The 11023-nt window shown below is 48.1% G+C and overlaps 1 protein-coding gene across 1 annotated transcript; it reads left to right on the forward strand.

The window, feature by feature from the left end:
* Positions 1–8213: 8213 nt before the first annotated feature.
* TRIL (TLR4 interactor with leucine rich repeats) lies at positions 8214–10487 on the forward strand (the record flags this gene model as incomplete). Its single annotated transcript, XM_079538247.1, has 1 exon — positions 8214–10487. One exon carries the CDS (start codon positions 8214–8216, stop codon positions 10485–10487), a length of 2274 nt encoding a protein of 757 aa, XP_079394373.1.
* Positions 10488–11023: the final 536 nt, after the last annotated feature.

The following is an 11023-nucleotide window of genomic DNA, read 5'->3' on the forward strand; positions in this document are numbered from 1 at the left end:
ACTCATGGGATAATGCAGTGAAGGACACAGTAACACAGAAAAGCTGGCAGATTTTCAAGGACACCCTCCTCAAAGCACAAGAATGATTAGTTCAGACACTGAGGAAGCCAAGCAAGTATGGCAGAGAATGACCGAAGATGGGTGAAGAATCAGACTATCTTGAGAAAGGAAGACATTGCTTAAGTATGCAGGATGCAGACATAAAAAGTCAAAGCTCGGCTGGAGCTGAAACTAGCTACAGATGTGAAAAGCAAAAATGAGGAAGGCTTCAATACTGGCAGCAAAACAATAACTACATAGTGAAAAGGTGAAACCACTGCTCAACGGAGCAGGGACCTAATGGTAAAGGAGATGGAAAAATAAAAACTACCTAATGCCTTTGCACCTCCATTTTATTTTACCGTTTTACTGGTAAGGATTTTCCTTAGGTCTCCCAGCTCCTTCATCTTAGTAGCAGGACATGTGGGAGTGAAGCACTGCCCACAACATAGATGATCAAGTCAAGGATCACTAAAGATAATTGCACATATGCAAATTCAAGGTTCCAAACAAGCTGCATCTTGATTGATTTCATCACAAGGCTGCTCACTACTAACTTCATATGATCATAGGAATTAAGAGGGGTTCCTGATGATTGGCAAAAGGCCATTTACAAGGAGAACAGTGAGGATCCAAACCACTACATGGAACTTAGCATTGCCTCTGATCCTCCTGGATGTCATTTCTGAGCACATAAAGGACCCCTGTAAACACATGGAAGTACTGCGCTCAGTTTTTGAATGGTGTAACGATTGAGGTTGGAAGAGACCTCTGGTCATCAGGTCCACATCCCCTACAAGGTCTCACAGAGCAGGATGCCCAGAACCATGCCCAGGTGACTTCTGAAGATCTCCAAGGAGAACCCACAGCCTCTCTGGGCAGCCTGTGCCAGTGCTCAGTCACCTGTACAGTAAAGAACTGTTTCCTGATGTTCAAACAGAACCTCCTTTGTTCCAGTTTGAGCCCAGTTTGCCTGTTGTCCTAGCACTGAAAACCACAAAAAAGTCAAGCTCCATTTTCTTTATACTCTCCCTTTAGATATTTATGCACACTGATGAGATCCCCAGAGCCTCCTCTTCTCCATGCTCAACAGTCCCAGCTCTCTCAGCGTTTCTTCATGAGAGATGCTCCAGTCTCATGACCGCCTTACTGACCCCTGGGTTTTGGCTACCTCAGTACAAGAAAGACATTGACATATTGAAGCTAGCCCAGTATACATGTCAGTGTATGAGGAGGAGCTCGAAGAAAAGAATTTGCTTAGCCGTAAGCAAAGGAAGGTAAAAAGGAGACTAAATCACACTGTTCTCAGAGGCCATGGGAGCAGGACAAGAAGCTATCAACAGAAGTTGTAACATGGAAAATTGTGACCACATAGAGCAACAATTTTTTCATCATAAATTGGCTGACCAGAGGCACTACAATACCTCCATCCCTTGAGGATGACTTGAGGAGACCTGACAGAGCTCAGAGCAACTAGATATAGCTGGGAGGCTGGTCTAGATGACACTGAGATCCCTTCTAACCTGATACACTGTAAAAGTCAATTAACAGTAAACGGTGAATATTTTCTGTTTATGTACATGTCTATCAGAACATTTTTTACCAGTTGGTAAACGGAGTCCTGCTCCAAGTGCTATTTTGTGTTACAGTTTTTGTCTACAGACTCTCCAAATAATGGGATGATTGGAATAGAAAAGAGTATCTATCACATTAATAGCACGGCAAGAGAGCATTACCCATTATAAATGAGATTGCTGTTAAGTACACATATCCTTTTATGGAGAAAGAGAAGAAGAAAATGTTTGCAAGAACACTTGCCTGATTTGTTACCCAGTTATGGAAAAACTGGTCTAACAGTACTGCAAAGATTCAGTATATAAACAGATAATAATACGAAAGAACTGCAGACACTGCTAATTAGCCCTACAAAAGCTACATAAGCATTTGTTTCACATGAATTACACCACTCTTATCCTGACACAAATAGGGTTCTCTCCTTTCTTCCTGTCACAGATGTAGAACTACACAAAAATAAGTACTTCTGTTAAAGAGTTTCTCTCTCAAGAAGTAAGCGTTGGCTAATGCATTAGCTACATAATTGGTTGGACTTTCGCAACTATGACTCACCCTATTTACTGGATGAAAGCCAGTGATAAAAGATCCATACCAGAAGAGATTGCTACACATCAGAATTCAGATTTCTAACACTTTCTTCATTGTTATGAAGTACTAACATTAGCAACAGCACCCTTCTCTTGATTCGCATCTAACTGTATAAACGGAGCTAGCTTATTTTCACTTGCAGAGACAGAACATGCAAACGTGCAATTTGTTTAACACCGCCTATACAGGGAAACCCCAAAGCCAGATTTGAAACCTCTTGGGCAATTTAATATACATGAAGTAATCAATTACTATAATTAATACAAAATCCTGGAACTACCTGCCCAGAGGAAGTCCAAGAGGAATAGCCTACACTGTGTGAAATTCTCACTGGGTTTTGGTTGTTTGACTGAACACACCCTCGATGCTAAAAGCACATCTAGACTAGCGTCTTGCCATAAAACACAAAGAGTTCACTCAGATGTTTAGTTCAGTAAAGATTTAATGGTATTTGCAACTAGCAGAGCCTTATAGCCCACAGGCCTCTATGGATAATGGGAGCAGATATCTATTAAACATCTGGTGGCTTTCCTTCCATGGAGCAGAACGAGCATATAATAATTGTTGCTCTGGGAGTCATGCTTTATTTCTGAAGAACTGGATGTCACAAATGATATTTCATTATGAATGAGCACAAACCACCATATCAGGAAGAAGTTTTATTTAAAATGCGAATTACAACTCTAAGTGCAACCAGTGTAAATTACACAACACATTACACATCAACTGTTTGTGCAATTTTAAAGGTAAAAATATTACCACATTTATCACTTTAATTCTCATGTTTTCCTACACTATGGTATTTGCATTACTGGCACTGATGTACAGAATAGTACCTAAATGGTGACCACTTAAAAGATGATTCAATCCATGTCCAATTTGGCTTGCCTGGACAGCACTGAGTGAAAATGAATTTTCTAGGGCTTTTCTACAAAGGTTGCTCTGAATACCTTTAATTATTTCAACGGAAACTACGACAGAAACAAAGCACACAATAACACTATTTAACAGATCAAATTCTTAGCTACAAAACTCTGTTTTTTCAATGTGGTCTCCATCATTTTCACTAGGGATGAACAAGAGCCTGCATACCACGCTTGAAACAATCTGTACCAGCAGAGGGGACCTGCTGGCACTGTCACCACTGCCACTGCTGAAATGCATCACCACTGCCCTACTGTGCTGACATCTACTATTTGGTCTCCAGAAATATTCAACAAGCACCAGTGAATGTCAGTGGGAGCAATTTTTTTCTCAAATGAATGAATTCCATTCCACACCTTTGCTTCATCTCTGTTTCCATATCAGATGCTATTTTGTCAGACTGCCCCTCCGCTGCCATCTGTCACATGGCAACAACATATAACGGAATATTGGTTAGAAGGTTCAATCTGTGATGCTGTACACCAAAATCCACCTCTGACATCACTGGACAACATCATAAAATAGGAGGCATTACTTTCAGAGCAGAGCATTATACATAAAATGTATAATCTATGTACATAAGCGTCAAAACTTTTTTTTTTTATCTTTAATTAAAACATACAAAGAAAGAAAGCAACAAAACCATAAAACTAGTGGGATATGTGACCTTGATTTTGTGGAACCAACGCATCAGGCCGGTTTGATGGCAGTGGTTGCCATTCTTTGTGAGCTTCCAAGGTGTTTGTCAGAGATTTTTGATTAAATTTTACTCTTCCTGTGCTTCATCCTTGAAAACGGCTGTTCACAAATGTGTGTACTGCCAAAAAGTTATGACATGAATAAAACGTAGCTGTGAAGTGAAAGGTATTTCTATCTTTTAAGATGGGGCTTATGGTAAAGATACATTATCAAAAATTTTGATTGCACCTCTACATTTCATCTGAAAATTCACAGGTTATGTATTTATGTCGACTGAGTTAGGATGTATACCACAATCTCCAGTGACATTGGAAGTCAAATAACTGCAAGTTAGGCTTTTTTTTATTGTAACCAACAAAACATGTGCATTCCATACACCAATTTACAAAAGCTTTCTGTCTTGTTTTATATGAGAATTGTGACTCTTAAGTCAAATTGTTTGTGTTGTTAAGCCACTCAGCTCAGTAAGAAACAAAGTCTAAAGCTAACACTTCTAGAAATGTTTTGTATAAATTCAGATGAGAACACCCTTGATGTTTAGTGGGCAGTGGAACTGAACAGACCTAATGGAAAACTGCTCTTCTGAGAGATAAAGCTCTCATTATCATGCCCAATCACTACACAAATTTATGAGCTATCGGCCTTAAACTTACCAGTTTGGCACCAAGTACTCTCCTGTTACAGAATCAAGGAGAAGTAATTCTTCCTTCTTTAAAGGGTATTGCCACATTCCAAGTATATGCTGGGATAGCGCACGCTATGCTGCTCCTTTCACTCCATTTTGTATTCCTCCTACAAATACGTATTCACCATGTTTAACCACCAGCCCCTCTAATCAGTACGCAGATAACATCTCTCAAAAATTAAAAACAAAGCAACAAAAAAGTCCCAAAGTCTTTGGTACAAAAACCATATGGATACTATTTAGTCATGAAAGAAATCCTGATTTAAGGTCAGTTTTCTCACAATCATCACGGGAACAGATATATATCAGAGGAAAGAGAGCACTTCTGGTTTTGCAATTTATTCATGCCTCTTAAAAGTCCTCATGCTTTAAATTTTAATAATGAAGGTGTACTTTGAGATAAACTTAAAAAGATACTGCTTTTGTAGTTATCTTCCAACCGTTTTTCGTAGTCAGATTATTTTTTCAGTTTGTGGTAAATTATTACTATTTCTCAATCACACATTTAAAATGTTACTGTGTGCTTGCATAAAGAAACAAGAACTCCTGCAGTTACAAAGTTCTATTCCAAAGTAGGAAAACAAATGTGGCATTTTTTTTCAGAACAGCTGTGTTCCTAATATACTTTGAATAACAATTTCCTACCTGAATTAAAAAAAAATAATCAGAATAAAAGCACTGTGTATTTGTGCATTCTGCTGCTGATTTAAGATATTTTCAGAGAAAGAGCAAGCACATGATGATTCTTCTTCCTAAGCATCACCACTGATTTTTCAACAAAAATTCTGACACACACAATTCCCCAAAACCCAGTGAAAACAACAATGTTGGCTAAGTGTTAGAATACATAAATCAAAAGCAATGCCACTGCAAAAGACATAATTTGACTTAAATCTGAAGTATTTGCAATGACACACGAACAGAAAAAGATCTACAGTGCTTCTACAGGAAGGACAGTTCATAAATTGCCCTTGAACTTTCAAGTGTGTTTCAAAAAAAGAAACCCAAAGGAATTGAAAATAAGCATACCGTTATACAGAATGGTTTCCTCAAATTTCACTTTTTAAAGCACACCCCAGTTAACCAAATTTGTTGGAGGAAAAAAAAAAATCGTTTCTTGATTATGCTTTACTTGCAATTAAACAAAACTTAGAGAGGGTGTCTTCTCCAGTACTATAGTCGTTTTGAGAGTGAGAAAAGAAATACAGTCTTTGTAGCAAGGAGAACGCTCTACTTTGTCCTTAATATTAGACTCAATATGATAGACACTGAAAAGAAAAAAACAGGCAAGTGATACATATTCAGTAAATAAGAGCTAAAAGCTCTGGATTCTTATCCATGGGCATCAGTATGACAAACAAATGCTGGGAGAAAATCTTTTGTAACACAGAAAAAGAAGAAAAAAAGGACAGCAAAAAATTCATCATGTGAAACTTGCTTAGACTCACTGTAGGAAAAAAATGCCTAACTGATCATACTGCTCAAAATGAAGCATGTACAGTCAAGCCAGAAACTCAACAAATAAACTTCTGCTTATCCCCAGAAAACAATGCAGCAACAATTTACTATGCAATTCCACAATTCTAAATAAAATATCTAAGAACATGCTTGTTTGATGACAAGATAGCAGAAAAATCTCCAGGAGTCAACAGGATTTGGAATCTGACAACTCTGATCACCACTATTTTTAACTAGAAATTTTTCATTTTTGATGGCAATATGCTATGGCATCTTTGCCTCTGAGTAGACTTTGGGGTACAGTTAGGATATTTTTTGCTTACTCTTCTAGACTATCAAGACTGTCTGCTGTAATTGTCATTTCTCACAAAAACAAAACAAAACACACCAACAAAACACACACCTCTCTAGCTTTAAATTCAAACTCCCTTTAACCAACCCACCTTGCCATAACTATATTCCAGTAAACTGTTATTCACACTGGGTTTTCCCACAGAGCACATGATAATTCATAACTGCTCACTTGATTTGCAGAATTTGTCCAGGTTATCTAAAATGTCCTCTCCTGTCCTAAACATGACTTCCCACAGCAGCACAACACAGTAACCACTACAAAATTATTCCCCTTCATAAAGCCTCATGTAACTACAGAAGCTAAGAATCAAGATGCTCATAGAGATTGTTCATTGACTGATTCATGACTTTTCTTCAAGATTTCTACTGCCTGATACTGTGCTTTTGAAGCAAATCTGATGACAGTCTCCACGTAGAATACTTTGCTTCATCCTTGGAGCAGATTTGGAGCATGCTTTTTTATTCTCCAACCACAAGACAGAAGAACTAAGTCAGAGTTAGCTCCAAGTAGTTCCTCTCCATAATCGTGGGCAACAAGGCCTCAGCACAAAGTCCTGTACCACACTATCTGCTCACATTGATACTGCCACTACAAACACAGCCACCACTATATGAAGCCTTGTTTCTGGTGTGAGAACAGGCATGATCCAGAAGTGTATTCAAATGTATACGGTTGGGCACAACTTCACAGTTTCCAAAGTATTTATGGGATTTCCAACATGGTATTTTGGGCATTATCTCCCTTCTCTTGTTGTATGTGACAGCTTTAAACAGCTTGTATACATACTCATTTCCTCCTGCCCATACACACTCATTTACCCCGCTGGCAGTATCTTAGGAAACAAAACCCATGCCAACAGGAAAGAAAAGCAAGGCAGTGAATGGACGGGTACATAGCCTCCTTGCTTTTCAGCATGCTTTCTGACACTTTCCTTTCACTTGGAGTTTCGATACTGTTGAGAGAGAAGATTTTTGCAAAAAGGAGTTTATTTCAACAGAGCATCCAAAGAGCCTCATGGAGCTGAAGATGCTGAGCTACATCTTCATTGGCCGCTGTGCTGGGAACCTCCCGAGCAGGCTGGTGCAGAGGATGAAGGAAAACTCATTCTTTGAGGTGCTACGGGTGGCTTATTCTTCCGACTGCCCATCTGCTGAAACAAAACCTAGCCCTTAATCTGGGGCAAACCGTAACTATTGCTTTTGGCAGGTTCCTAAACGCGACCTGCAAAAGGGAGAGGGCGGTGGGGGTGGCTCGCGTGCTCCTCCTCCCTTCCCCCTCCCGATGCGCAGCTCTGTCTGCAGCCCATGTGGCGTTAGGCGGCCGCAGCCGGTTCCAATTCCCACTTTCCCACTTTGGCCCCAGCTCGCTGCCGGGGCCGGGCCGAGCCAGGACGGGCCGCGGGCTCCCGCCCCCTTCCCTTCCCTCCCTGCCGCGCTCCATCTCCCCCGCTCCACCCGATCCTCCGCTCCCCCAGGGCACAGTGTGGGAAGTACGAATTTCCGCTGAGTTTTTCTCGGTCACTTTCTGAGCTCGTCTTTCTCCGGCTCCCCCCGCCCCGCCCGCCCCATCCCCGCGCTCCGCCCGCCCCCTCCGCCCCCGGTAGAGCCGGCGGAGCAGCGGGCGGCCGCTCGGCTCCGTTCTGCGACACCGGCCCTGGGCAGAGCCCGGCACCCGCCGCCCTCCCGCCGCTCCCCGCCCCGGCCGGCTCCGGTGACGGGAGCCCATGGTGTCGAGCACCGCGACCCGCACCGGCCGCGGCGCCCGCCCGCCCAGCGCGGAGCCCGGTCCGGAGCGGAGCAGAGGAGGGGCCGATTAGCAGCCGCCGGGGAGCGGTGGGATGCCGGAGGGACACAAAGCCGCCGGGGGAAGCAGCCCTCGGCTCGTCCCGGGATGGGGGCGCGGCGCCGGCTCCGCCTGATGGTGCCGTGGGGCTCCGTCGCGCTCTTCCTCCTGCTGCTGCCCGCGGCCGAGCCCATCTGCCCCGAGCCGTGCGACTGCCAGCAGCACCAGCACCTCCTGTGCACCAACCGGGGCCTGCGCTCCGTGCCCAAGGCCGCCGAGCCCCAGGATGTCCTCACCTACAGCCTGGGAGGCAACTTCATCGCAAACATCTCTGCCTTTGACTTCCACCGCTTGGCCGGGCTCCAGCGCCTGGACCTGCAGTACAACCGGATCCGCTCGCTGCATCCCAAGGCCTTTGAGCGCTTGGGCCGGCTGGAGGAGCTCTACCTGGGCAACAACCTGCTGCCTGCACTGGCCCCCGGCACGCTCAGTGCACTGGCCAAGCTGCGCATCCTCTACGTGAATGCCAACGAGATTGGCCGCCTCAGCGCCGCCTCCTTCTCTGGCCTCAGCAGCCTGGTCAAGCTGCGCCTGGACGGCAACGAGCTGGGCTCGCTGGGCGACTCCACCTTCTCGGGGCTGCCCAATTTGCTCTACCTGCATCTGGAGTCCAACCGGATCCGCTGGCTGAGCCGTGGGGCGTTCACTGGCCTGGCCAGGCTGCGCTTCCTTAACCTCTCTGGGAACCAGCAGAGCTCCCTTCGCCACCCGGAACTCTTTGGCCCGCTGCGTTCCCTGCACACCCTGCTGCTGGCCAGCAACAGCCTGCAGCAGCTGGCAGGGGGGCTTTTTCGGCACCTGTCCGCCTTGGCCAAGCTCTCACTCAGTGGCAACCGACTGGCTCACCTGGCACCAGACACCTTCACGGGGCTGGGCTCGCTGAAAGAGCTGCGCCTTGAGGGTAACCAGCTGAGCCATATTCCTGCCACGCTTCTGGAGCCGCTCAGCAGCCTGGAGGCGCTGGATCTGAGCCGCAACGCGCTGACCGCCTTGCACCCCACCACTTTTGGCCGTCTCGGCCACCTGCGGGAGCTCAGCCTGCGAGACAACGCACTGGCCACGCTCCCCGGTGAGGTCTTCGCCTCCAGCCCGGCTCTCTACCGCCTGGAGCTGGAAGGGAACACCTGGAGCTGCGACTGCCGCCTCCGCGGCCTCAAGCACTGGCTGGGGGCCTGGCACTCGCAGGGCCGCCTGCTCACCGTCTTCGTGCAGTGCCACCTGCCGCCTGCCTTGGCTGGCAAGTACCTCGACTACCTGCAGGACAGCCAGCTGCCGCCGCCGCCCGACGGCAGCGCCTGCCTCGACGGCGCCTCTCCCTCCGCATCCCCACCGCCGGCCGCTGAGGTGCTGGATGCCAATAGCAGCAGGGCCGTGGGGTTGGCTCGTGGGCCCCCGGGCGAGCCTCCTCCGTCTGCCCCCACTGCCCGCCTGCTGGAGGCGCCTGAAGACGAGACGGCGGCATCGCAGGGCGCGGCGGACGCTCCCAGCCCCACGCCGCCGCCTGCTCGCCCCAAGGCCTGGGGGCCGGTACCACCCAGCGTGGCCTGGCCACGGCGCGGCGGCAAGCCCCGCTCTGTGCCATCCTCCGGCGTGCCACCACTGGTGTCTGACCCGTGCGACTTCAACAAGCTGTTCCTCTGCAACCTGTCGGTGGAGGCGGTGGGCTCCAGCTCGGTGACGGTGCGCTGGGCCGTGCGGCCTCACCGTAGCCCCCGCCTGCTGGGCCCCGCGCGCTTCCGCCTGCTCTTCGACCGCTTCGGAGCGGCCGTCAAGTTCCAGCGCTTCGTCTATCTGCCGGAGCGCGGCGAGCCAGCCGCCACGCTGCGAGAGCTGCGCCCGGACACCCCCTACCTTGTGTGCGTCGAGGGTGTGCTCGGCGGCCGCGTGTGCCCAGTGGCGCCGCGGGACCACTGTGCGGGGCTGGTCACCCTGCCCGAGGGCGGTGCGGCGGCGGCGGGCGGGCCCCGCGGCCCCGACCAGCAGCTCCTCACGCTGGTGCTGCTGGCGGTCAACGCGCTGCTGCTCTTTGCTGCGCTGGCCGCCTGGGCCTCCCGCCTGCTTCGGAAGAAGGTGCTGGGGCGGCGGCGGCGGAAGGCGGCTCCCGTTCACGTACGGCAGCTCTACTCCACCCGCCGGCCGCTCCGCTCCATGGGCACCGGTGTGTCCGCCGACTTCTCGGGCTTCCAGTCCCACCGTCCACCCCGTGGTGCTGCTTGTGCACTCAGCGAGGCCGACCTCATAGAGTTCCCCTGCGAGCGCTTTGTAGACAGTGGCAGCACCCGGCATGGTGATGACCACCTGCTGCAGCGCTTCGCCGACTGAGCTGCTGAATTACAGCTCCCAGCTGCCCTGTGCCTGAAGGCCTGCCTCCCAGCTGGCCTGCCTGGAGCTGCAGCGGATGAGGCGACCATTGGTCGGTGAGGGGGTGATGCATCTCCCTAAGGTCACGGCCTGCAAGTGGGAGAGCTGTGGTGTTGCCGCCGCCTTCACCCACCACCAGGCCCATAGCCCAAGCAGGGGACTATTGGCAGTGGAGGGCTTGTTTACTCACCTTCGAGGTCTGTTTCCTTGCAAACCATCACTAACCCATTAAAACAACTCATCTGTGACCTTAACTGTGCCTTGATGTGAGGGAACTACCACCGACAGCAGCTGTGCCAATTCTTCTGCCAAATGTATGCCAACATACATTTAAGTGTCACATTTTACAGGTGGTTTTCCCAGACTGCAGTTGACAGCATGCCATCCCTGCACAAGGATGGTCTGAACTGACATTTGAAGGCGCAAGCCCTTCTTAATAAACAGTTTGTACTAAATGTCTTTCTTCTATGTTGTTACTCTCGAACCATACAGCCGGG

The sequence above is a fragment of the Tetrao urogallus genome (genome assembly GCF_951394365.1).
Source record: "Tetrao urogallus genome assembly, chromosome: 7".
Classification (NCBI taxonomy): domain Eukaryota; kingdom Metazoa; phylum Chordata; class Aves; order Galliformes; family Phasianidae; genus Tetrao; species Tetrao urogallus.